Source organism: Centropristis striata, chromosome 16, assembly GCF_030273125.1.
Source record: "Centropristis striata isolate RG_2023a ecotype Rhode Island chromosome 16, C.striata_1.0, whole genome shotgun sequence".
In the NCBI taxonomy this organism is placed as follows: domain Eukaryota; kingdom Metazoa; phylum Chordata; class Actinopteri; order Perciformes; family Serranidae; genus Centropristis; species Centropristis striata.
The window spans coordinates 22,526,000-22,553,257 of NC_081532.1; the positions used below are offsets into that span (position 1 = coordinate 22,526,000).

The 27,258-nt window shown below is 38.9% G+C and overlaps 1 protein-coding gene across 2 annotated transcripts in view; it reads left to right on the forward strand.

Annotated features, from left to right (window-relative positions):
- Positions 1 to 27,258, forward strand: part of eif2ak4 (eukaryotic translation initiation factor 2 alpha kinase 4) — a 34,702-nt gene that overhangs the window by 2,854 nt on the left and 4,590 nt on the right. Inside the window, exons 3-36 of one of the 2 annotated variants that reach the window (XM_059353017.1) lie at positions 724 to 826; positions 926 to 1,099; positions 1,877 to 1,957; positions 2,066 to 2,318; positions 2,401 to 2,558; positions 3,765 to 4,303; positions 5,761 to 5,876; positions 6,444 to 6,598; positions 7,209 to 7,642; positions 7,723 to 7,795; positions 7,886 to 7,975; positions 8,049 to 8,171; positions 9,095 to 9,199; positions 9,584 to 9,647; positions 9,747 to 9,826; positions 13,978 to 14,079; positions 14,175 to 14,225; positions 14,322 to 14,558; positions 15,264 to 15,339; positions 15,670 to 15,791; positions 16,045 to 16,094; positions 16,956 to 17,124; positions 17,672 to 17,788; positions 17,950 to 18,015; positions 18,116 to 18,286; positions 19,078 to 19,212; positions 19,414 to 19,521; positions 19,903 to 20,031; positions 23,422 to 23,508; positions 23,627 to 23,739; positions 23,832 to 23,887; positions 24,234 to 24,337; positions 26,195 to 26,263; positions 27,076 to 27,120. In XM_059353017.1, the coding sequence (XP_059209000.1) occupies positions 724 to 826; positions 926 to 1,099; positions 1,877 to 1,957; positions 2,066 to 2,318; positions 2,401 to 2,558; positions 3,765 to 4,303; positions 5,761 to 5,876; positions 6,444 to 6,598; positions 7,209 to 7,642; positions 7,723 to 7,795; positions 7,886 to 7,975; positions 8,049 to 8,171; positions 9,095 to 9,199; positions 9,584 to 9,647; positions 9,747 to 9,826; positions 13,978 to 14,079; positions 14,175 to 14,225; positions 14,322 to 14,558; positions 15,264 to 15,339; positions 15,670 to 15,791; positions 16,045 to 16,094; positions 16,956 to 17,124; positions 17,672 to 17,788; positions 17,950 to 18,015; positions 18,116 to 18,286; positions 19,078 to 19,212; positions 19,414 to 19,521; positions 19,903 to 20,031; positions 23,422 to 23,508; positions 23,627 to 23,739; positions 23,832 to 23,887; positions 24,234 to 24,337; positions 26,195 to 26,263; positions 27,076 to 27,120 (4,555 nt within the window). The remainder of the gene's footprint in view (positions 1 to 723; positions 827 to 925; positions 1,100 to 1,876; positions 1,958 to 2,065; positions 2,319 to 2,400; positions 2,559 to 3,764; positions 4,304 to 5,760; positions 5,877 to 6,443; positions 6,599 to 7,208; positions 7,643 to 7,722; positions 7,796 to 7,885; positions 7,976 to 8,048; positions 8,172 to 9,094; positions 9,200 to 9,583; positions 9,648 to 9,746; positions 9,827 to 13,977; positions 14,080 to 14,174; positions 14,226 to 14,321; positions 14,559 to 15,263; positions 15,340 to 15,669; positions 15,792 to 16,044; positions 16,095 to 16,955; positions 17,125 to 17,671; positions 17,789 to 17,949; positions 18,016 to 18,115; positions 18,287 to 19,077; positions 19,213 to 19,413; positions 19,522 to 19,902; positions 20,032 to 23,421; positions 23,509 to 23,626; positions 23,740 to 23,831; positions 23,888 to 24,233; positions 24,338 to 26,194; positions 26,264 to 27,075; positions 27,121 to 27,258) is intronic. The other variant, XM_059353018.1, reaches the window with a different exon arrangement.

A 27,258-nucleotide genomic window follows, 5' to 3' on the forward strand; every position in this document is an offset into this window, starting at 1 on the left:
TCTCTACAGGCCAAACTGTGTCTTTTTTTTTGTCTTTCCAGGAAAACTGCCCCATGTGCCCCATCAGAACAAAGATCCACTGTGGAGCTTTACATATTATCTAAGTGTTTGGTACACTTAAAAAAAACAACAAAAAAATTGTACTTTTTCAGAAATTATTTTACAGGGTGTTTTTTGTTTAATTTTGACATTAAGTACCAATGCAATAAGAACTTTTAAGAGATTTTTATTTAAAGAAACATTACTTTTATTACAAATTATTTTACAAAATGGATGTTGTAATCTGTGTCTTAATAACACTAATAACAATAATAATGGGATCTTTTTTAATTATTATATTTTTTACATTATTATTCAATTGCCTAATGGTCTTGAATGTCAAATTACAGTGGATTTTATGTTAAAAAAAAATACACATCACATAATGTAAAATTAAGGCATCTTTCTGTTTTTTTACAGTAAAATTTTAAATTTAAAATAAAAATAAATTGTAAGTAAAAAAAAGAGTCAATCTACATATATATATATATATATATATATATATATATATATATATATATATATATAAATTTTTTTTTTTATATACATTTTAAATTATCTGTTAAATAACTTAGGGTTGTTCACTGCTATTTGTGTTTTTTGCTGCCAGTCTTTTTACTCTTATTGTTTTTACAGAGTAGTGATCATTCTCTCATGGTAACTTCTGTCTTGCGGCACCTACAGGCCGCCGGAGCTGGAGCTGAGTAATGCCAAAGGTCTGTCGAACGAAAACCTCCAGAACCTTCAGAGTGAGGTCACCAAGCTGGCAGCAGCGCGATGTGGGGAGGTGAGGACTCGCACACAAACACACAAGATACAAGTTCACACACACACACACACACACACACACACGGACTACTTTTAACCCACCTGCTTGTCCTTTCAGGTGATGATTTACGAGCTGGCAGACTTCATCCAGGGCTTCCTGAGCGATCACAACAAGCCCCCGCCGAGCTCCTTCCACGAGGAGATGCTGAAGAACCAGCGGAGACAGCAGGAGAAACGAGACCAGGAGGAGCAGCAGAAGATGGACCAGCGACGCAAGCAGGAGGAGGATATGGTGAGGATGAGAGGGATTTGTCTATGGTTTTACTACTGAATGTCCTCTTGAGGGAGGCCTAATGTAAAGCTCATCTTTACTGTCTAATTAAGACTAAATCTCTCCACTAATACCGTGATTAAGAAGCAGAACACCCACCAGATAATCAATACATACATAATAAACTCTACACTTGTAGTGTAACTGATCCAAGAACACATAAAACACATATATTTCTACTTCACACTTTATTAGATTTGTTTTGATGAAAGTGTTTGGAAATTATAGAATTATATAGAGATTTTTATTGCCTGACATGCAAGTACTAAAAATATGACAAACTATTCACCTTAATGTGTCTAATGGTATTCTATCTGTGGTTTTACAATTATTTCAAATTAATTCAATTTTTCTCAAATTTCCTCTAGTGGGAGCCCTAATGTAAAGCTTATCTTTTCTATATAATTGAGACTAAATCTCTCTGCTAATACTGTGAATAAGAAGCAGAAAACCCACTAGATATTAATAAATGACAGAGTTATACAGAACCAAGTCACCATAAATTCTACACTTGTAGTGTCCCTGATCCAGTTATACATAAGATGTAGAAAAATATACTTCACACTTTATTTGATTGGTTTTGCTGGAAGTCCTCTTCCTTTTTTGGAAATTATAGGAGATTTTTGTTACTCGTCCGACCCTCAGCTACCAAATATATGACAAGCTATGCACCATATTTAACTGAATCTGCATTCAAAAATTGACATAAGTTTTATGGTGTTTTTTTCCTTTGTATAGGAAAAAGAGATCATGGCTGAAATCCAAAGAAGAGAGGAGGAGAAACGGGAGGAGAAGAGAAGAAAGGAGATAGCAAAACAGGTGCACTATTTCCACTGATCTTCAAAAAATAAAAATAAAGTTTATATTTTATCGCCTGCAGAAAAACTTTGTTGTTATTGAGCTTTTGTTTGGTGTTTCTTTTCTCAGGAGCGGCTTGAGAGTATGGAGCAGCCAGTCCTCGGTAGCGCCTCCCTGTTAGGAAAGAGCCCTCCCAGCCCCAGCGGTGCTTCCCCCGAACTGATAGAAGCCAAGAAAGCAGCCGGGAACCGTCGTCGGACTACCTCGAACACACGCCACAGACGTGACACGGTTAATGAAGACAGCCCTCGGTCACAAGAGCTGCTTCATTTCAACAGCAGTACTTTTGGAGAACTTGTTGTCCACAGAGGGAAGAACTTAGGTGAGAAAGGAGATGGAGCTGTGTCTGATGCAAAACCAGCTCAGTCCAGCCTGCAGCAGTAACCTGTTTGTGCTTCTGACAGGTGCGAGCGAGAGATTCCGCCGTAACGTTTATTATGGATTCGAGGCAAACTCAGGCGACTTTGCTGTGATCTACGAGTGGTCGCTGCTCTGGAACAAGAAGAGGAGCAAGTTCTTCACTAGCCAGGAGAAAGGAAGGATTGAGAACTGCAAAAAACAGGCAAGTAGAGAGATTATTATCATGAAGAATTTGGTGGCTATTTGACTGTTTTTAACCCTTTCAACATCAGCAGTTTCAGGGCATTTATTGCTCATGCCATGTTTTACTCAATTTGGCCTTATATTTCACCGTCATATAAAATATTTAAGTCCTGCACCTCTATGGAATCGGCAAAATCATGGCCTGAAGTAGGGACACTTCAAAAAAGTAATTAAATAACACAGTTATAATGACAAATAATCAATGTTGAATTCCTTGAATAATACATTTTACAGTAGTTGGAAAAAAATGTAATCTATATATACAACATTTTTCCAAGTGCTCACAAATGTGACCAATATTGGAAAAATATGGTTTCTTCACATTCTAAACATAATTGAATTTCCAGTTATATAACCTCTACTTTTTCTAATGGAAGAAAGACAAAAGTCAGATGATAATGCCTGTTTTTTTTTTTTTCCTATGATAAATGGTGTAATTTTTATTATTATTATTATTATTATTATTATTATTATTATTATTATTATCTATTCCATATTTTTAAATGTTTATTAATATACTTTTGTTTCATAAATAGAGTAATATAAGAGCCAATAAGGAGCCTACTGATAAATGATAATGATTTAATTAATTTTTTTTTCAACAGCTTGAATGATCATTTCATTGTAATTCATAGGGTTTAAAATGGTCTAAACCGCATTATTTAGTAATGTATAAATGATAAATCACTTCTATGCTCTGAATTCTATGTCATGACATCACTCAGATGTTTTAGCTGTGTTTGGATGTAGATATTGATGGAAGCGGCACAGTTTTCTGACTCTGCATTGGATGTGCAGTTTTATTTTAAATTTTTCACTCAGAAATTAATCTGAAATCAGAATCAGAAATACTTTATTGATCTGTGGGAGGGGGGGGATTGCTTTGTTACAGTTGCTGCTGTATAAGAATAGAAATATAGTAAGTCTGTAAATACAATAAAGATAAAAAAAAGTGTGCTATACTAAATATACAACAATATAAAATACAAATGCAACAAGTCCTAAGTGGAGATATGTACAAATTGAAAACTCTCCTGTCTTGTCAATTATGTTGCAAATACTGTTAGTTGAATCAGTAAAGTTTCAAAAGAGTTTTGGAGGTCGGAGGGTTAGAGCAGGAAACTACTTGTGAAATATCAAATCATATCTCTGAATTCCTGTGTAGATCCATGCGGCAGAAAATGAGTTCAACTCTCTCCTGCGACTGGATCACCCAAACCTTGTGCATTACATGGCGTTGAGCTCCACTGAGAAGGAGGACTCCCTCACGGTAAACCTGCTGGTGGAGCATGTGGCAGGCACCAGCCTGAACCAAAGCCTCCTCACCCACAGCCCAGTCCCGCTGGATAAACTGTGCCACTACACGGGCCAGCTGCTGGCTGCTCTCGACTACCTTCACTTCAACTCCGTGGTTCACAAGCAGCTGGGGGCCTCTAGCGCGCTGGTGGACTCGGAGGGCAACGTTCGACTGACTGACTACAGCTTATCCAAGAGGTTCTCTGACATCTGCAAAGAAGACATTTTTGAGCAGGGCCACGTGCGTTTCTCAGATGCCACGGCGATGCCGACAAAGACGGGCAAGAAAGGGGACGTGTGGAACCTGGGGCTGATGCTGCTGGCTCTGAGTCAGGGCAGAGAGGTGAAGGAGTACCCAGTTACAGTGCCGGCCAGCCTGTCTGCTGACTTCCAGGATTTCCTCAACAAGTGAGTGTGGATGGATACATCACCAGCTTCCCAGAGCTGTTTCAAACTTTTTACTATTAATCATGTGCTGTATATATTTATTCAGTGCTGGCCGTCTTCCAGAGCTTACTGCAGTGATTTAGATTCTGTTTTGTTTGTTTTTCTGGCAACTATAGCCCGAGCGATATGGGAGTTTCAGACTGTAAACAGAGGAAATATTAACTGGTTCACCATTTTTTAAAACTTGAATGAAAGTAGACATTTATATGTGGATTTGGCACCATTTTTCCACCAATATGACTGCAATTCTACTCAGAAGTCTGCTCTCCAAATCTTTCTGTCAGTATATTAGGCATTATTATACATGAACACCTTACTGCCTGTTTGCTGTTTTTCAGCAATTTATAGGTAATCAAGGAGAGAACTTTTTCTTCTGTCCAGTGCTCTGCGAGACAAACTAAGCCATGATGACATCATTATATTTTCTGGGAAAAAAAGTTCCATATTGGTGCATGTGGACACCAAAAAAAACACCAAAACCATTGTTTTTGTTGCAAATGCAAATGTATAAGCAGATTGATTTGGAAAAGTCGCAACATAATTAAAATAACAAAAGCAGATACAATGTTCATTGAAATAGAGCTGTAACTTACTTTTTTCATTATCAATGAAGCTTCCAGTTGTTTTCACAATTAACTGGCTGTTGTTTGATCTATAAGATAAGATAAGATACATTTTTATTAGTCCCAGCAGTTACAGCTGCAAATGGATAGCAAAAAGATGGACCAGTACAAACAAGGGTAGTGTAAAAATAGCATAAATATAAATGAAGCAAGGAGGAGAATTGATTTTGTCGGATATAAACAAGATGTAGTGAAGATTATTGCACAAGGTTGAAATGTACATTTTGCAAAATAGTATGAGATAATAATGAGTAATGAGTGTAGAAATATTAAACAAGAAAATTGCATATTGGTTACATTAATATCGCCGTCAGTCTGTTTCGTAAAACAGAAAAATATTTGGATAATTTGTTTTCGTCATTAGTCTGAAACCCCAAATAATGTTAATTTTTTCAATTAACTGACTACTCATTGCAGCTCTTCACTAAAATACATAATGCCAAAAATAGTTTAATGTCTCTGAGTTAATTTTACTGGAAGTCAATGACTGTCTGGAAGAAGGAAAAACATTGAGATGTTCAAAGCTGAGGGCCCTGCTATGGAAATGGTTGGCAGTTATGTGAATCATATGTGATTTGTTGTAAATAGGCGTTTGTTTCTTTTGGTCATGGTGTTTTATATTCCGTCTGTGTTTTTGCTGGCTGGTTTCCACATTAAGTTGTTCCTTTATCCAGAGCTTTTATTTGTTTTTGATAGGTCATCTTTGTGTAGTCAGCAGAGTAGCAGCACCATGAGGATTAGTACAGTAGACGAGAGAGTTCCTGCTCTATTATTCTCTGTGTGTCTTTGTCATAGGTGTGTGTGCCTGAATGACGCTGAACGCTGGACAACTCAGCAGCTGTTGGAGCACTCCTTCCTCAAGCCTCCGTCACCTAAAAACCTGCTGCAGCAGCGGGATTCCAGCCCAGAAGGTGATGTACACAACCATGTACAGTATGTAAATGGAGTGGACAAAAAAATGGCTCAAAGTGGGAACAACTCAGAAATGTATTTTGTGCAGAATAACACAAAAATCATAAATCATAAAAAAAGAAATAAAAGAAACAAGTTGAATTTCTCTGATAAATTATTTTTTTAATTGGAATAAAATGCAATTTATATATACAACACTTCAAGTGCCCAATACTGTCTCCACATGCTATACATTTGAACCATTTCCATTTTTTCGGCCTCTCCTGTCCTCTCCTCTCAGCTCTGTGTAAACTGATTTTCAGTGAATATTTGTCATGTGACCGTTCGTCTCAGCAGAATCAATCTCCTCGCTAAGGAGCAGAATTGAATGTTTTTAACAGGATGTAGTTATTCTTAATGCTTTATTTTCGGCGATATGTAGAATATAGTGATTTTGACAGAAATATCAACATTTTTAAGCTTCGTTTTGGTTACTTTTTTTCTAATGGAAACTTTTGTAATTGATGATCCATTCAAGAATAATGTGAATCACAATAAACATGATGACATTTTTTTTGTAATCTCAGATCCTGGTGTGGACTTTGCATCATCAGTCATCCCCCGGAGCCACATCCTCAACGCTCCGTTCAGCTCCGGGGTGCAGAGGCAGTTTTCTCGCTACTTCAATGAGTTTGAGGAACTCCAGCTTCTTGGAAAGGGAGCCTTCGGTGCTGTAATTAAGGTCGGCTCTTTAGCTTTAGTAGGACATGACGTTACACTAGTCACAGAGCTGGCCATGATTTCTTTTTTGTGATCAACTTTTTTTTAAATTAATTGCACATAAGATTTGTAGACATACAAGCAACCTTACAGAGATGAACATAAGCAACAAGGCAAAACATTATATGTACAGAGTGGTCCAAGGACAGTCCAAAGGGAAAGTGAAGAAAAATGTGTATATATACACATAAGGTTGCTGAAATAAGGAGATGGAGATGAGTGCAAATGCTGGAACTACATTGTCCAAACATACGTAATACATACCTTGAAACAAAATATAAATACTGAAAATAATAAAATAAGTAAGAACATATAGAAACTCACAAACACATCTGCATTTAACAACAATAAATTAATATAATATATTGGTGCTGGCATAAGTTGGATTGCCTCAATCTTTAAACAAAATCAGGCAGTACTATAGAGCTGAATGATGTCAACAAAATACAAAAACTCACATTGTCAAGCCCCAATTGGAAACCGAGAATCAGTAAAAATAAAAAGAGGAACGCAGTTGGATTAAGGAGTAAATTCTGGTTGTGATTTCTTTGTGTCTCCTCCTGCTTCTCCAGGTTCAGAACAACCTTGACGGTTGCTACTATGCTGTGAAGCGCATCCAGGTCAATCCAGCGAGTAAACAGTTCAGACGGATCAAAGGTGAGGTGACGCTGCTGTCACGTCTGAACCATGAAAACATCGTTCGCTACTACAACGCATGGATCGAGCGTCACGAGACGCCCTCGACAGGAGTGCTGAGCAACACGGACAGCTCTGAGCCTTGCAGCACTGTGGACAAGCCTCCTCTGCATAAAGAGCCTCTGCAGCGCATCAACGAACTCGGCCTCGCTGATAACGTGGAGGACGTCGCCCCGCCTCCGGCCCTGTCCAGCTCAGTGGAGTGGTCCACTTCTATCGAAAGATCTTCCAGTGCCAAATGTGGCGGACGCCAGTCGAGTGATGAAGAGGACGACGATGAGGATGAAGATGTGTTTGGTGCTTCTTTTTTGTAAGTATTCTTTTTTGTTTTGCAGCGAGACAATCTTCTGCACAAGCTCTTCATGCATGACTTTTTTATTTTGCTTTCAGGCCGTCAGACAGTGACTCAAGCAGTGACATTATCTTTGACAACGGTGATGAAAGCACAGATGAGATGTCACAGGTTTGAATATTTCCACTTATTTATTCATTAACTTGTTAGTGTCTGACACAGAGCAACAAACAAACTGGGAAACGGTGTTTCCTCTCACAGGTTGAGCCGAGCAAAAGGCCGGTAATGGACACCACAGAGAGCACAGACTCGGAGCGCCCCCTTCTTATAGCACATTACCTGTACATACAAGTAAGTTCACCTCCGTACTTTACCACTAGAGGTCTCTGCCGCACATCTAATGCATGTTTTCTGTCCCTGACAGATGGAATACTGTGAAAAGAGCACTTTAAGGGACACGATTGATCACGGCCTGCACCAGGACCAGAACCGGTTATGGAGACTCTTCAGGGAAATACTGGACGGCCTTGCTTACATCCATGAGCAGGTGTTTAATCTGTGTGTGTTTATGTGTTTACATTTTCCACTCTTGCTCACTCTCTGAACCCCACCATCCCACTGGTGGGATTGAAATGTATATTTTCTTTTGAAGATTGCCAATATAGAATAACTTGTCTTAGAAAGAAACAGTAAAAACAGGCCTTATCAGCAAAATTAAAATTTTCCGACAGTCCTAAAAATTGTGATATTTCTGTCAAAATCACTTTATTCTACATGTCCCATTTAAAATGTGTCCAAAAATAAACTGTTTGGAATAACTTTATTCTGTGAAGCCATGATTGATTCTGCTGAGACTAACAGTCACTGAATAGTCACTGAAAATCTGTTTACACAGATCAGAGAGGAGAGGACAAGAGAGGTTGGAAAAACACAAATAGTTTAATATGTCTAGCATGTGGAGACCAAACTTTTTTTTCCAATATTCATAACACATGTTGGCACTTGGAAAAGTATATATTATAGTACATATAAATTCCTTTATATTCCAGTCAACAACAAAAAAAGAATTAGTCAGAGAATTTCAACTTGGGTTTTTCTTTTTTAATTATTTATGTTCTTATAACCATGTTATACATTTTTGAGTTGTTCCCACTTCTGGCTACAGTTGTGCGGATTCTATAGAGCTGCTGGACTTATATATTTTATATATTGCAGTGAAATACAAGGCCACAGTGAGTAAAATGTAAAAAGAGCAAAAAACGCCCTGAAACAGCTTGTTGGGGTTCAGAGGGTTAAAGCTAATACATCTATTTGCCACAGAAGTGTCCAATAATTGCAATGATCACACTTAGAAATCCAAGCCATGTGTTTTTTATACTTCAATATCTGTCCCTTTGTATATGGTAATGGAAATAAGGAAGCCATGTGTTTTGATGACCCATAACTGAGCAGATCTCTCCACTCTTTCAGGGCATGATTCACAGGGACTTGAAGCCTGTCAACATCTTCCTTGACTCTCAGGACCATGTGAAGATCGGAGACTTTGGCCTGGCGACGGACCACCCTGCTAATGTGGTATGCATTACACTATAGCGGCTTCATTCTGCTGACATGCGACTCTGTGGAGTTAATACAAAGCGCTAATGCTGCATTCATGTGCTCCTCAGATGCTCCCATTTCTAGATTTGTGAAGCCGTTTTTGTGCCTTTCGTGTGTTACTGACCTTAAAGTCGAAATGTGGCAACAACATGAACACTACAAAGAAAATGTGTTGCATTTTATTACATTTAAACAACACATTCATTCACTAAAACCACTAAAACAGGTATCATTCTAATAAATATTTCAAAAGTTAACCAAATTGTTGCTTGAAAAAAAGGCATATGATGAAGTGAAAAATGTTAAACTGCAGAGATGAAGATGTTATGAACTTATAGTCATGCTGTTTATCTCTCTCAGGCTGCAGGAAAATTTGAAGTGGAGGAGAGCAGCTCAGCAGCGATGCCCAAACCAGATCCAACAGGTGCACAGAGTTTAAAGCATTCACATGGTTTAACTCTGTTTTGTTTGTTGGGCATGTTATCTCTGACATGTTGTTCTGTTTTGCATCAATATTCTGCAGGTAACATGACAGGCATGGTTGGAACTGCACTGTACGTCAGTCCAGAGGTCCAAGGAAACACCAAAGCTACCTACAACCAAGTAAAATTTCAAATTTCTATAAAAAAATTATATATATATATATATATGTCATGGCTAGTGTGTGAGCAACTCAAAATGTCTTTTGTTCAGAATAACACAGTTATAATTACATAAGTCATAAAAAAAAAGAAAAAATGCATGTTTAATTTCTCTGATTAATTATTTTTCTAAACTGTTTTCCAAGTGCCCATTAGTATCATGAACATTGGGGAAAACATCTGTGTCTCCAATTGCTATGCATATTGAACCATTGAACTATATCCTTTCTGCTCTGTGTAAACAGATTTTCAATGAATATTTGTGACGTGACCGTTCATCTCAGCAGAATCAATCATGGATTCACAGTGTCGCTGAGGAGCAGAATTTAATATTTTATCAGGTTCTTGTTATTCTAAACAGTTTATTTTTGGCGACATTTTAAATGAGACATGTAGAATAAAGTGTTTTGTTTTTTTAACTTATTGAACATTTTAGCAAACATTTTGCATACATCTGGTATACATAAATCGAACCCCTCCAATAATGCATCTTCAGATTACACTTGACATCTTTCCTCAATATTTCATCTTGGATCAGATATAAAATAACTAAAGCAAAAAATAGTGAGGATTAAATTAAATTGTGCAACTGAAATAGTAGTCATCCATTGTCGTCCAAAAATTATGACCAATTAAACAGCAATTTATTCCAGTGTAGCAAAATAGAGAAATAATAATTTTTAAAAAATCATGAAAGAAAAAAAATGACCAAAAAACAAAAAATTAAATTAGAAATAATCAACTTCTGTTGCTACGAACCAGGGTACTTTTCCTTCTAATGATGGACATCTCAGATAAAGTCAGACCTAATTGGTTTTATGTGCTCTACCCAATTTTTCCATATTCTTTTAAATTTGTCCTCCTCCAGTCTCACAGAGAAAGTTAACTTTTCCATTACACCTCAACCCAGTCCTCAATCCTTCTTCATCCACTTTCTGGTAATTGCTTTTTTGCTGGCAATCAACATTATTTTATACATGTGTTTGTCTCCTAATCTCGTAAAATCTATTTCTGATTTCCCCAAATATAAAACCTCAAAAGTAGGTAGAAGGTCTACCCTCAGTATTTTATCCATACATATCTTAATACATGTCCACATACATATCTGAATGGAGGGACAACTCCAGAACACATGAAAATTATCAGCTTTAACAGCTCCACATAATTTCCACACTTTATGTCATGATATTTTGTCTGCGCTGGTGTTCTAAAGAATCTTATGATGTTTTTCTACCCGTGTTCTCTCCACGATAAGGAGCATGTTGTTCTCCACTGCTGTTCATTTATCTCTTCCCATTCATCCACAGATATAACAATATTTACATACATTCACAAACATACATACAGACAAACATTAGGAACATGAGGACGGGAGAGGACAAAAACATAGAAACAATATATGCACATACCTATTGGTTCATATGCATATACATGCAATTACACGTAGCATGTGGTACAATTGCTTGAGTGGAATATTTGCAACTTTCGTTAATGGGCTAAAAAAAAGGTCAATTTTTCCCAATGTCTTTCCCCCAGTCTTTTGTAGCCTCAGGTTATAAGTAGTCTGTTCCATATGGTGTAACTGATTTACAATGTTTATAAAACTGTCCACTGATGGGCAATCCTTCTGAAGCCAGCATTTTGTGATGGCTTTTTTGGTGGCCGCCATGAAGATCCTTAGGAGGTACGAGTCACTTTTATTCAAGTCATTTGGGGGGAGTCTGAGGTAAAGAGTGGAAAAGGACATACTGACAGGAAAGCCCAGTGTTTTTGAGATAACGCCGGACACATCCACCCAAAATGGCTTAATGTGAGGGCAAGTCCAGAAAATATGTGCGTGGTCCACCACATCTCTAGCATGGTAGTGGGTTTCCCATGGATTTTTGTTTCGGGGTTAAAAAAAAGCGAATAATGTTATTCCAGCAAAAATCCCTCCAGGTTAAAGAGTTTGTGGAAGAAAGTTGTGTTTTCCATACCTTGGTCCATATTTCTTCAGTTATATTTATTTGCATTTCTTCCTCCCATTTTTGCTTTATGTACAATGTTGAGTGTTTGTTAAGAGATGAGATGCCAGAGTATATCTTGCTTACAATGCCTTTATTACTACCTGAATCATAAGCATTTTCAAATACTCTTATAAGTGCTGATGGTTCAGTTGGATTGATTCTTTTGATCTCTTTTGAGAAGTAACTGCGAATTTGAAGGTATCTATAAAAATCTACTCTTATCTAACTCATACTTCTGGCACAGAAGAAAACTGACCATCTCCCACTTATCAATCTAATCTCCCTCTGAATATGAAATCTCTTAACCACCTCCCTCCATATTGTAAGTGAGAAATTAATCCATGGATTTGAGTTCAATACCAGCTCATCCTCCCTTCTAGGGCAGCCAAGAAGAGACTGTATTGGTATATCAGTATGAGATATCTCAATACTTTTCCACTTAGCCACGTAGGTGGGGTTACACCAGTTTAGCAATGGTCTCAACTGGGCAGACAGGTGATAGTCCTTTAAACATGGAAGAGCGAAACCCCCCTTCTCTCTGTCTAATTGAAGTGTTGATAATCTAACCCTAGGTTTTTTGTTGCACCAGATCCCATCTCTCTTTTATATATACAGTATCATTTTCTTTAAGGTCTTCTATTTCTTTGTATGATTTTGAAATACATTTTCCCTCGGTTTTGATTCATATGCTGAAGTAAACATCTCAATGACTGCAAACCCCTTCCCCTCTATTGATCCCCTTAGTGTTTGCTCTAGATAATGCCTTAGTTGCAAATACCTGTATTGATCTTGATTTGTCAGATTAAATTGATCTTTTATCTCTTGAAACTTTTAATCTTCTTCTTTCTTAAAAGCTCCCAGAATATCGTAGGCCCCCTTTCCCACTTATAAAATCTCTTATCTGTTCTATTAGGCACGGATTCGGAATCATACCCAATCCATTTTAACAATCTACTTTGTGTTCTCAAATTATTTCTCATGATAAATTCAAACCAAAGCTTCAATGAAATCTCCAACCATGGGTTTATCCCTTCTTTAAAGGAACACTCCACCGTTTTTTCATATTAAAACATGTTATTCGGTCAAGTAAGACGAGTTGATACAGACCTCTTGCGTCTCAATGCGTGCACTCAATCACCCTGGCGCGCGGCGCCACTTGGCTAGCACTTAGCTTAGCCCAGTTCATTCATTAGGATCCAAACAGATGGACAGTTAGAAGCGACCAAACTCCTCCACGTTTTCCCTATTTAAATACAGCTACACGAGTAGTTAAACGACCAAGTATGGCGACACAAAATAAAACGTGGCGCTTTTCGAAGCGGATAAAAAGGAGAACTATAATGTATGGCGGAATAGCACTTGGGAGCACTTCGACTCGGCGCAGTAATATCATCACTCCTGAAAAATCTTCTCCCCTCGGGAGTGATGATATTACTGCGCCGAGTCGAAGTGCTCCCAAGTCGCTTGGTCGCTTCTAACTGTCCATCTGTTTGGATCCTAATGAATGAACTGGGCTAAGCTAAGTGCTAGCCAAGTGGCGCCGCGCGCCAGGGCGATTGAGTGCACGCATTGAGACGCAAGAGGTCTGTATCAACTCGTCTTACTTGACCGAATAACATGTTTTAATATGAAAAAAACGGTGGAGTGTTCCTTTAATGTGTTTTTTCAAGTTATTGTCCCCTATTATAGCCTTTATAGGAACCCCATCTGTCGCGCTGGCCTCAATTTCTTTTTATCTCGCTGAGTAAGAGGGATTGAATACATTTAGCAATATTTTTATTCGTGCAGCTTGGTAATAGCTCTTCAGGCATGGAAGTGCTAACCCTCCTTTGTTTTTAGGTAGAATAAAGTGATTTTGACAGAAATATCACAATTTTAAGCTTCATGTTGGTTACTTTTGATCCATTCAAGGATTTTTGGAAGTTCACACTCCCACGATAATGCTTGTTTTTACAGCTACTTTCTATGATAAACAGTGTATTTTTGGCGATCTTCTAAAGAAAACATAGGCGATGAATGGAGGGTTCAGAGGGTTGTGCAGTTGCTTCCATGTAACTTTTGTTTGTCCTTGTTCTACCACTCAGTTTGTGAGTCTTTCTGTCCTCAGAAAGTCGACCTTTTTAGTCTGGGCATCATCCTGTTTGAGATGGCCTACCGGCCCATGACCACAGGGGCTGAGCGGATCTCTGTCCTGAGCCAGCTACGCCTGGTATTTCCATGTTCAAATGTTCAAGAATAAGAGTAATCCATACAGGCTACATATAGGCTTGCTTGTTACTGACCTCATCTCTTTCCATGCTGCAGGAGCCCATGATCTTCCCTGAGGACTTTGCTGCATATGAGCAGGGAACACAGGTGAGGACATAGGAATATCTCATACAAATCTTTTTCTTCTGTGTTCTTAGCTAAACAGCAGAATGAGTCTGTGGGTTTCTTCTTCGTGTCTGTCAGAAGAAAGTGATGGAATGGCTGTTGAACCACGACCCGGCCCTGAGGCCCACTGCCCAGGAGCTCCTGAAGAGTGAACTGCTGCCTCCACCACAGATGGAGGAGTCGGAACTGCATGAGGTGCTGCAGCACACCATGGCCAATATCAACGGCAAAGCCTACCGCACCATGGTGGGCCAGCTGTTCGCCCAGAACACCTCTCCAGTCATGGATTACACCTACGACATAGACCTGCACAAGGTAATTTTATTAAATGTGACCGTGTTCTACCAGCTCTGTGCTGGAATAATAGGACTGTTGGCATTTCTATAAATCTGGTGTGTGGTATTAAAGGAATTTAAAGACTTAAAAAACAGATTAAATTATATAAATGAACTAAAACAATATAAAATAATATTTAGTTAAACAGATTAAAAAAATAGTAATATTAATAATAATTGAAAAAATAATCGTAATTAGTGTTATTATAATAATTATTATTATATAAATTACATAAATAAACTAACATACAAATTACCAAAACTAAAAATGAAATATAATATAAATGAAATAAAACAATAGAAAATAATACATAGTTAAACAGATAAAGATAATAAAATATTAATAATACAAATATAATCTATTTATTGTTGTTATTAATTATTAATACTACTATAAAACCTAATTAAACATTACACTAAAAAGTAAAATACAATAAATAACTACATAGATATACAAATAAATAAAGCTCTATTAAAAGCCAGACTAAAACAGTAAAAGATCATAAATAAATAGACAGATAAAACTCTGCATATTGTTCTGCTCTCGACCTGAAGATGTCACTGCAGACACATGAATGCCTGCACCAACCCCTCTGTGCTTCGTCTTTCATCTGCTCTGTATAAGTGAGCAGCAGAAGGCCTGTTAGTGAGTTAGTCAGAGGCTGTTTGTTTGGTCTCCCTCCAGGGCAGCTTCAGCTTCAACGGTGCCAAATTGCAGCAGCATGTGTACGAAACAATCACCAGGATCTTTAAGAAGCACGGTAAGTACACTACGTTTGTGTGTGAGTGCGTTGGTGTGCGGGTGAGTCTCTGTTGACTCTCCACTGTGAACCACTTGGACTCCTGACCCGCTGTAAGCCTGTTTTCGGGACCCCAACATCTGCTCTAGTGAGTGGCAGCTAAACAATAAGTGCACTGTTGGGCAGCACAGATTCTGTGCAGGTGCGAGTGTTATTTCTATGCTGATGATGTCCAGCTGTACTTATTTGTTTATGCTCAGTTTGTATCGGCTCACACGCATCATCTCTTTCAGGGTGAGGGTTATGTTATTGTATGCAGATGCTGCAGTAATACATGATGTTTGCTCTCAGGTGCGGTACGTCTCCAGACGCCGCTGCTCCTCCCCAGGAACAGGAAGTTGTATGATGGCAGCGAGCTGGCCTGCTTCATGGACCACAGTGGAATGCTGGTTACACTGCCCTATGACCTTCGCGTGAGCCTACCGCGCACGCACGCACACACACAACACAACAGGCGCTTGCACACTAATTATACAACTATTTGCATCAGCACATGCAATCACACACACAGTGTGAGACTGCAATCAGCAGCCGCCTTAAGATCCTGCTGCCTCAGGAAACCCTGAGGACTAAATGGTTGTTTCCACACTGTGATTGATTACAGCCTGGTATGCACTGACTTCACTGTCATTACACCAGTGTACCCAAACTCTCTTTTTACTTCAGATGGCGTTTTCAAGGTTCGTCGCTCGCAATAACATAACACATCTGAAAAGGTAAAGTTCAATGATGTAACACATTTATATGACAATCCTTTGTTATAATGGTAATAATGGTCATGTGAAGTTCTCTGCAAACAAGCTATAAATGTTACTAGCTTATTGCTAATTGCTTATAGCTCATATGCTATAAAATTGCAGCCATATTTCTGTTTGTATTCTTTTTTTTAAAACTCATTTACCTTTTGTGATGTCATGAAAATGGTGAGGATTTTGTGATAAGGGTATAGTCAATATTGTCTAAGAATATTATGGAACAAAAATACAATGATTTGTTTTTTTGTTAATGATGAGGGACAATATTAACATGAATCCCACAACATGCCGGCTGTTTAAAAGGCATGTGTTAGTTAAAACAAATCTCCAGAATTACTCCATTTGTCAGAGCATAGTGTGATCAAAGCTTATGTCAGGAAAAAGTCTTGGCTTAAATTTGTGATATTTCATCAAAATCACTTTATTCTTCATGTCTCATTTGAAAAATAAACTGTTTGCAAGAACCAGTGCCTGTGAAAAACTTTCAATGAAGTGCTTTTCTGCTTAATTTGGAGGTCGTGTGACAAAATTTTTTTAATGAACTTTGACTCAACTGCAGGCTGTTTACACAGATCAGAGAGGAGAGGACTAGAGAGGTTGCAAGTAGAGGTTGTAAACGTTAATAGTTCAAAATTTTTATTATGAGGAGCTCCCATTTTTGTTCCATTGTTTCCAGTTTTTGTTCAGATAAATTATTAAATATGGTCAACTTTTAATGATTTGTGAGACATTTTTGAGTTCTTCTTACTTTTAGAGGTGCCAGACCTGTAAATTGCAGCGAGAATAAAAAGTGTTCCTATATTTCTCTCGACCTTCCTCTAGGTACAGCATCGAGCGCGTCTTCCGCCCCAGGAAACTAGATCGCGCCCACCCAAGGGAGCTCCTGGAGTGCGCCTTTGACATCATCACCCCCGTCACTAACAGCCTGCTGCCTGATGCCGAGACCATTTACACCATCTCTGAGATTGTCCAGGAATTCCCCGCACTTCAGGTTACATACATGAACTCACACTCAAAGCAGTTTGTTGACGGGCTGCTCGCATTCTTTATTTTCCTACGGATGCCGTCATTGCAACCTGTCCCGTTGTTGTTTTTTCCCTTTTTCACTTCCCACTCACATTCTTAACATACCAAAGTATGTGTAAGCCTGACAGATTTACACTGTATTTATTATTTTGCATAGTAAATCTGTTACGCACAGCTCTGTCCACTTCCTTGCCTGCCTCCCAGTACAATCCATTTCCTGTCCACACATCCCAGTATTGCCTCCAGTCACAGCTCCCCTCGCATGTCTCATGAACCCAGTCAACCCAGGGTCTGGCCTTTCATTCATCCCTCACATATCCTTATTCTGATCCTGTCCGCCACCCTGCTCTTTGTGTGAAAGCTTTTAAGAATATGTGAGTCAGACAGAATAAGAGCCGGACACAACTGTCATTATTCACTGAGGGGCTCATTGTACAGTAGTGCTCTCGCTCTTGACTGTAATTGCAGCTGAGAGGGTTAAAGGTGTGTTTGCATGTGTTTTGTGACCACAGGAAAGGAACTATAACATTTACCTGAACCATACCAGCTTGTTGAAGGCCATCCTGCTCCACAGTGGAGTCCCTGAGGACAAACTGAGCCAGGCCTCCTCCATACTGTGTGACTCCATGGTCAGTGCAGGTCACACGTGCATCACAGATGTTATTCACATTGCGTGACTGTTGCTGATATGCTGCTATGAAAATATATAATAGTTTTCTCCCCAAATATAGCAGCAGAAACATTCCTATGTTCCTTTTTTTCTCCCCCCCCCCCTCCGTGTTTGTCCCAGAGCGAGAAGCTGACCAAACGTGAGGTGGAGGCAAAGTTCTGCAACTTTTCACTGTCGACCAACAGTGTGAGTGTCCGCTGGGTGCACGAACCTCCTGCAAAAATAATCAGCCCTGCTGCAGCGAGCTTGTTCTCACCCGTAAACATCTCTCCTCCTGTTCGTCCAGTTGCAGACGCTGTACAAGTACATAGAACAGAAGGGGAATCTGCAGGAACTGGCGCCACTGCTGACATCACTCACCAAACAGAAGACTGCCGTCACCCAGCTGGCCAAGCAGGGCCTCAAGGACCTGGAGGAGCTCACAGTGCTGCTGTGCAGACTGGGAGTCAAACTGCAGGTGATTTTGATTCTGAGTAAACGAACCCCACCATCCTGCTGGTGGGATTAAAACATATGTTTTCTTGAAAAAATCGCCAAAAATATGCAGTTTATTGTAGCAAGAAACTGTAAAAACAGACATTATCATCAACATTGAACTCTCTGACAGTCCTGGAACAGATCATAGATTAAAAAAGTTTCAGTTAGACAAGTAACCAAAACAAAACTTAAAGTTGTGATATTTCTTCAAAATCACTTTATTCTACATGGCTCATCTAAAACGTCGCCAAAAATAAACTGATGGTAATAATTAGATCCTGTTAAAACATTAAAGTCTACTCCTCAGTGACACTGTGAAGCCATGATTGATTCTGCTGAGACGAACGCTCACGTGACAAATATCCACTGAAAATCTGTTTACACATAGCAGAGAGGAGAGGTTGTAAAAATGCAAATAGTTCATTATATATAGCATGCTGAGACCCAACATTTTTTCTTATATTCACTTGTGGGGCCTTGGAAAAGTGTTGTACAATAAATACCATTTATTCACATTTAAAGAAAAAAATGTATCAGAAAAATTCAACTTGTGTTTTTTTGAGTTGTTCCCACTTCTAGCCATGGTTGTGCTGATTCCAAAGATCTACAGGACTAATATATTTTTTATAAATTTTATTCATTGCAATGAAATAAAAGGCCAACGTGAGTACAATGTAAAAAGACCAAAAAACAGCTTGTTGGGGTTCAGAGATAGAGGCAGAGCCACTGGTATGTTCTCTCCCCTGTAACACAGATGTATCCTCTCTATAGGTGGTGGTTAACTTGGGCTTGGTTTACAAGGTGCAGCATCACTCTGGGGTCATCTTCCAGTTTGTGGCTTTCATCAGGAAACGTAAGCGCACTGTGCCAGATATCGTGGCAGCTGGAGGTCGCTACGACCACTTGGTACGTTTCTACATTCCACATGTGACTTTTGTCCATATGTGGGAAAAAAAAAGCTGCAGCTTTTATTTTAAAAATACGTCCACACATGCATGTATGTTAGCCATATTTCTTTCATCTCAAATATAGCTCTTATGTCTGTATTCCATTATTTCTACATGATGAAGCAGTCTATGTGGTATGTTTTGTTCTCTCTTTTGTCAGATCCTGGAGTTTCGTGGGCCAGCTTCCACTGTGCCAGTGCCCTCTGCAGTTGGAGCCAGTGTGGCCCTGGACAAAGTCTGTGCTGCTATGGCCAACATGGAGGAGCCAGTGAGAGAGAGACACACACACACACACACACACACACACACACACACACACACACACAGCCAGACACACTGGGATCTGACATTCCTAATCATTGTAATGAAGGAGCAGCAGACAGCTACATATTTAATGATGCCTTATTACAGCAGTCGGCCGCCACACAGCCACTTTTAGAAACATGTTAATAACTATGATCACTGTGACTCTTGACACCATGAAGATATTTTTGGAGGTGCGTCATTTTCTATATTTTCTGTGTTCATGATGAGATATTATGTCCCCAGAAAACGGTTTTGTGTTAAGTGTGAAGACAGAAACACTGACATGTGTTGCAAACAAGTTTACTGCATCTTGGTTTTTTTTCCATTCTCCATTTTTTCTCAGCCATCGGTGAGCTCCTGCGATGTGCTCGTGGTGCCAGTGGGGCATTCTTCAATGTCCAGAGCCATCAATGTTGTCCAGAAGCTGTGGAGCACCGGCGTCTCTGCCGACATCGCCTACGATGTCTCACAGGTGAGCGGCTTGCCTGGTAGACCTGCAGAAAGGATCTGAATGGTTTCGGGGTGGAAATTTTTTTTTCATTTTTGGAGTTTTCTAATGGAAAATGGGTATCTTTGCATTCTGCGTTGTGTGTATCCTCAAAGTCTTGGGGTGAAAAACTTAACAGAAATCATGTTTCCATCAACAAATTTCTCTGTGCTTTTTGAATATTTGCATGAGAAAAGCTTGATAGAAACACCAAAAGTCAATAAAACTTCCAAAAATATCCATAAGTTTCTGAAGTTTTTTCAGTTGCTTGAGGTGGTTTTTGTCTGTTTTGAAAAATAGTTAATGCACTAACTGGTAGATGGAAACGCTTTTTCCATAAAAAGTTCTGACATAGAGAATGTTTAACTCACATGACTGATCAGCTGTTTCCTTTTGATATGATGTGTCTCTCTCCTTCTGCTCCTGTTTACTGATGGATTAGCCTATAGCACTACTGACTAAAGTGCGTTTATGCACCTTTGTTTATTCGCTCTTGACGGAAACGTCCCCGATTCGCATTTTCCTAAATGCAGCATTTCAAAATCTCGCTTCAACTTGAATGGAAACACAGCTCATGTGACATCCTGTAAGCAGTTTCATGTCAGACCTACAGTCAACTCTTGGCACAAAAACAATCTAGATTGATAAATAGAACTGCATGAGGAAAAATGTGTGTTTTGGATTTTGAGGTGAACTGGCCCTTTAAATGTTAGACTTAGTTTGCAGTGAAAATTATAAACATACACTTTTTCTGCATTCTTAAATTACTTTTTTGAACATAAATGAAGTCCATCATGAGAGCCAAGTCCGCTATAAAGGCGCATATGCTTTTAATGTATTTTCAATAACGTATTAAATTGAAAATATGAGAAAGTGCAGACAATCAGTCGCCATGTAAATAAGAAATAATGTAGTAAAAAAAAAAAAGGAAAAACAACTGCTAACAGCCTAGGCACGCCAAGCCTGAATATATCTGAACTGAAGGAAGCAGAGTCCACTTCTCAGTAAATCACTCCCTGACTGTTGCTTCCGGACCTGCGAAAGGAAGAATCTGCAGAGAGGACGCATCCGGAGCAGCACTGTGCATGAATTTGTGTTCATACACTAATAATTATACACCTCATGTTTGTTTAAGCTAAAAACTCAACTATGTTTCTGACTTTGTTGCTCCCTGTAAATAGGGAATTTCCTTCTCCTGTAGTGACTTCTACAGGGGGCAACACCTGACTTCCGTTCTTGAGGGAAAATGCCCCCTTATCTGTCAGCAGCAGAGTTATCGTGACAGCATCAGAAATAGTAAACATCCTAGAGAAAGAGCTGCACTTCGTAGTTGCGTTTGAAAGCAGTTTTTTGGGACATATTGGGACAATACATGGTGCAATAATCAACTCAGTCATCTGTTCAACAAGCATCCAATCAATATTTTTGATAAGCTGAGATCAGTCCCTTCAAAGAGAAGTTATTTATGTCCTGGTCCAAAACTCCTGATGCCATGCCTCCGTCACATTCTTCATGTTTCTGTGACAGACTGATCTCAGCCCTGTGTTTGTGTCAGTGTAAACACACTCCCTGGAATATTGTGCTGTGCCCACTTGTTTTTTCCCCTCCTTCACTCTTTATTTTTTACAACCTATTGTTTAGCTTTCCACTTCTGCAGTGGACAAGTGTTTGCTTTAACGGTCTTCATTGTCTTTTGTACTGGCACAGGACATAAGTGATTGGCCACCTTCATTTCCCCAGAAGTCCTTTTAGGGAAAGGTTGGCTGAAAGATCGTCAACAGTGTTTGTTTGTGTGTTTGTTGATTATGTATGCAGGCAGTTCCTTGACCAGTGGTGAGATGGTGGGAACACCTTGTTCGGACCTCCTCAGCCCCCCTCCTCAGCTAGACTTCTGTTAACACCTTTCACATGCTGGCCTCTTAACAGGCCCCAAATCTTCAGCTTTGATTCATCCTCAGGAGACGGTTCCACTCTTTTAGCTTTTATTAGCCAAATATGGCAAACTCCTTCCACACGCAGTCAGCTTAGGCACACGGCCCAGAGCTGCCCACCAGTCTCCAGGCGATGGCTTACCTTTGACTTAATTTGTTCTGTCGATGAGAAAGTTGTAAGAAAAGAGGTTTTTTAAAAGGAAGTTTTAGTGCTTACATGATGACGAGGCAAAGTGACACATGCACACACAGAAACACTTGGTGTACACAGAATTGTTTGTTACACAGAGCAGCCAGATGAAACTCTCGGGCTAAACTTTGTGGGAATTAATTGGGCTGACACAAACGTATACATACATACACGCCGTCATGGCTGAATGCATTTACTGAATACACATTGGTTTTGTTAGTGACTCCCAGCACAGTGTGCACTCACTCTTGTTCCAAGCAAAACTCCACTTCAACTTCTACCCCGGATTGAGCTCTCATTTTTAAAAAGATTTTCCAACCTTGAAGTCAAACTCATGATTCTTTTAGTAATTAATGGAAGAAACACTCTGTAAAACTAGTATGACGGCAGCAAGCTTTCAGCAGTCTGCAGGTTTGTGAGTTGGGTTCAGTAAACACCCTCTAAACTGAAAACACAGGCTGTCTCACAGGCATCCTGGAGCCCCAACACTGAAACATCATCTAATGACGAGCAGTGAATGATTCATATATGCAGTGTGTAGTGCAAATGCCATAAAAAAGTAAATACATTATTTTACAAATGTTTACCATAAAATGGTTAAAATCTGTAAAATAATATAATGGGACATTCTATGCAAAAACATTTTTAAAAAACACAAACACAAAAATGCTCAATGTAAAATTAAGGCAAATTTCTTTCTTTAATTAAAACTTTAAATTCAAATTTTAAATTTTGAAAAAGTTAAAAAACGCTAGTTATTATATATGTATATATATATATATATATATGTATATATACATATGTGTATAGATATATGTATATATACATATGTGTGTGTGTGTATATATATATATATATATATATATATATATATACATATGTGTGTGTGTATATATATATGTATGTGTGTATACATATGTGTATATATATATATATATATATATATACATATGTGTGTATATATATATGTATGTGTGTATATATATGTGTATATGTATGTGTATGTATATATATATATATATGTGTGTGTGTGTGTGGAAATACAGATATTTACTGTATATTAACATTTTTGCATTTTTGCAGTAGGACTATATGAAACACAGTCAGTAGTTTTAGTCTGGAGATGCAGGCAGGAGAACTGGAACGGAAGCTGAGAAATGTATCACTGAGGAAAAGTGGACAACAGTGCTACCTTAAAAAAAATTAATTTTTATGTGCGTGATTAATTCAGCATTCTGTCATTTGTGTGTTCAGTCTCAGGACACGTTGATGGAGCACTGCAGGCTGGCAGGCATCAGCTGCATGGCCCTCGTCTCTGACAAGGAGGGAAACTATGTGAAGGTGAATGAGCCTGCAAAGAATTGTGCTGTACTGATTTACTTTTGAGAGTAGCATTGCAGATCACAGTGTTTTGAAAAGAAAGAGTTATGGAGATGTTAAAGTCATCTTCTGTCTCCAGGTCAGGTCCTTTGAGAAGGACAGACAGTCTGAGAAACGGATTCCTGAGTCGGACCTGGTGGACCACATCATTCAGAAATGTCGGACCAAATTCTTTGAGGACAGAAACATCAGGTAAAGAGATTATGGTTTAATGTGCTGCTCAGATGTCTGCATGATGTAAAAGGGGGTTGTTCTTATATAATGTTGTCCTTGTGGCCCTGCAGAGAAATCTCTGAAAGCATGTCTCAGAACCCTAAAGGATCACTGCTCAACTCCACAGGTACAGTCAGCCTCTGCATACAGATTAAACTCTATGTTACTACAGAATGAAACAGTCATACCTCTGTTTTCATACAGTTGCCAGTCACTTCTGGCATTTTACTCATTTGTTACTCAGAGTGACGTACGACTAGTGCAATAGAAGAAGAAGTGTTACATTTCACACCAACTTGGCTTGTACACAGGTAGCCAAAAACTCAAATTGAGTAACAGTAAAACAAAAGCAGTTTTCACTGTCGTCTCATTGGAAAGTGTTAATGTGAGAGTAAGGTGTTATGCATAATGGAAATTTTTAAAAGTCTAATGATTGGATGAAATGTGGTAATGGTCCTTTTTTCTGTCTCCAGGCTCTTCAGAGCAGCATGGGAGCAGCAGCAACACGAATATGAATGTGAACGTCATCAGCCCAGAGAAAGTTTCTAACAGTGCGAGGCGACGCTACGAGACTCAGGTTTGTGATACACAGAAACACACTCATCACTCTGTACTTCTACACTTGTGAGGACATTCTGTGACATTATGCATTAACCATCACAACTAAGGGCCTAACCAAGACCACCTCTCTGCTCTGAACCCCAACAAGCTGTTTCAGGTCATTTTTTGCTCTTTTTACATTTTACTCACTGTGGCCTTGTATTTCACTGCAATATATAAAATATATAAGTCCTGCAGTTCTATGGAATCAGCACAATCATGGCTAGAAGTGGGAACAACTCAAAAACATGTGTGTGTTGTGCAGAATAACACGGCTTTAATGACATAAATCATATATATGAAATACATTCTGTGATATATATATTTTTTAAATTGGAATAAAATGGAATTTATATATACAAGTGTGATGAATATTGGTTAAAAAAAATGGGTCTCCACATATTCTACATATTGTAGTATTTGCATTTTTACATCCTGTCCTCTTCTCTCTGCTCTGTGTAAACAGATTTTCAGTGAATATTTGTCACGTGACAGAATCAGTCATGGCTTCACAGTTTCGCTGAGGAGTAGAATTTAATGTTTTTAACAGGATCTAGTTATTCCAGTTTATTTTTGGACACGTTTTAAATGAGACATGTAGAGTAAAGTGATTTTGACAGAAATATCACAATTTTAAGCTTTGTTTGGCAACTTTGATAACCCATGATCCATTCAAGGACTGTCAGAAAGTTCAAATGTCAACGATAATGCCTGTTTCTTTCTACAATAAACAGTGTATTTTTGCCTATCTTTTAAAGAAAGAGGGTAAACCTAACCTAAACCTCATCCTTCTCCTTTCCTGACTCAAGCACCAATCATGGCAGCAGCAGATGACAGTAAAATCAATCTTGTCATGCTTCAGTAAATCCCTTTGTTAATGCCTAATCAGGGTCCTGTTGGGATCTACTGGCGGCTTTGGATGTGCTTTAGGTGTGTGTTTTTTGCTCTTCTCCAGACTGGCTGTAGCATGGTTTCCGATCTTTTTTGTTGAATTAGCACATGATAGACTGATGTTTCATCACACCTCTGCACCTGCTCATCTAAACATTTTTACACAGCATCACAAGCAGGGAAATCCATTAGGAACCTTTTATTGATCGCAAGAGAAGTAAACACGGCAACACTGGGTTAAAAAAGGTTACTTTCTCTCAGGTTCAATGAGTTCTTGCTGGGGAATTATTAGCCCTCTGAAATGTAGCTGTTGTCTGAAGATCTAATTGAATCTGAAGTGGTGTATTTGTTTACAGTGGATGTGAAGATCTCCTCATACCTGCACTTTATTTGAAACCACATAAACAAAAGCTGTGGTGCAGAATGTACAGGACAGTGTTTTGGAGAAAAATATAGCCCTATATTAGCCAATATATTTTCATTTTCCTTATCTGAAGTGAATGTCAGAGGACAGCTGCTGTTATAAGATGGGCAGATTTAGATTTAGTGTGTGATTTTGGGCTTTGTAGTTCAAATTAAATTGATTTGAATCGCTGAATATTTGCACATTATTATTATTCCTGCACTTGGATCATTGACCAACAGTGTTGGAACTTAACAAAAACAAGTTTACTGTTGGTGTTACACCAACAGTAAACTTGTTTTTGTTAAGTTCCTACTATAAAAATGTGATTTATCATTTTTGTCACCATCTTCTTTGTGTCTTTGAACACTGTAGTGTTTGTTTTTATTCCAGCACAGTGTTTTACTTATTAAATGATTGCATTTGAAGATTTCCCCCTCTGCCATTCCATGTTGACCATGGGAACAACTATTCTTTACTCTTCCATGTCTTTCTTTCCCTCTTTGTATCTCTCTAACTCTCACTCTCACTCTCTTTCAGATCCAAACCAGATTACAGAATCTCAGCAGCAATTTGCAGAACAAGAGCAATGACATTGAGGTTCTGGCAGTAAGTCATTTGTTTGTTTACCCCCTTTTATCCTTCCCAATCCCAGCTCCCCTCTCCTGCTCTCCCACCTTATCTCTTGAATTCATGTGTGAAATCACAGTGAGAGGGGGAAAAGGGCCTTTTGATAGCTAAAAAAACCCCCGCAAACATCACCGGGAGCAACCCTTTTATAGTTATTCGCCTCATGCTAAAATCCCCTGCTGGAGGTTAAGACGGCTGTGAATCCATTCCAGTCGCTACAGAACAATGAACACTAAACAGAAGGCAGTCACCGTGTCATTTCGGGGGATGTAAATGGCTGCCATATTGAGTTTATTTGTGGTTGCGTTGTAGATTTATGGCCAGATATCCTCAAAGTAAATCATCCCCTGCTTGTCTTATTTACCTAGTCGCCGCATATTCCAAATACATTTATTGTCCCTGTTGGGGTCTGGATTGCATCAGCGACTCAGCAGTAAATAGAAGTTATTGAAACATAATCACCTTGAGTCCGGTAGGCAGTTGCACAAGACTTCATGTTGCATGTCAGCAGCCTGCTCCTCGATCAGTCACACTGGAACACAGCAGGGCCCATTTTCCAATCTTAACCCCAGGAGAGCCTTCATGTGAAAAGGGACACGGTGTGCTTTCAGGCATTGTGAAAGTGGAATTATGAGTAATTTACTGATCTGAGAGCAAACTGGATTATCTCGTGTTGAAAGAATTACACAAGCGGGTGCAATGGTTGATATTTTTAGCATGATTATGAGTTAGTTTGTGGAATTGTTGCACTGTGAGATAAAGGCTCCATTGTGTTTTTTTTTGTTTTGCAGGTGGACCTGCAGAAGGAAACGCTGATCAACTTTCTGTCTCTGGAGGTTGGTGCACTACTGGCTTCATCAAGAAAGTTTCAGAGTTAATAAAAGCCTGCATCCTTATTGCAGGGCGGGAAGTGGAAAGAACGGCCAATAAAGGTCAAGATCCCAGACAGGAAGAGGGGATCCCGTCTCCTTCCT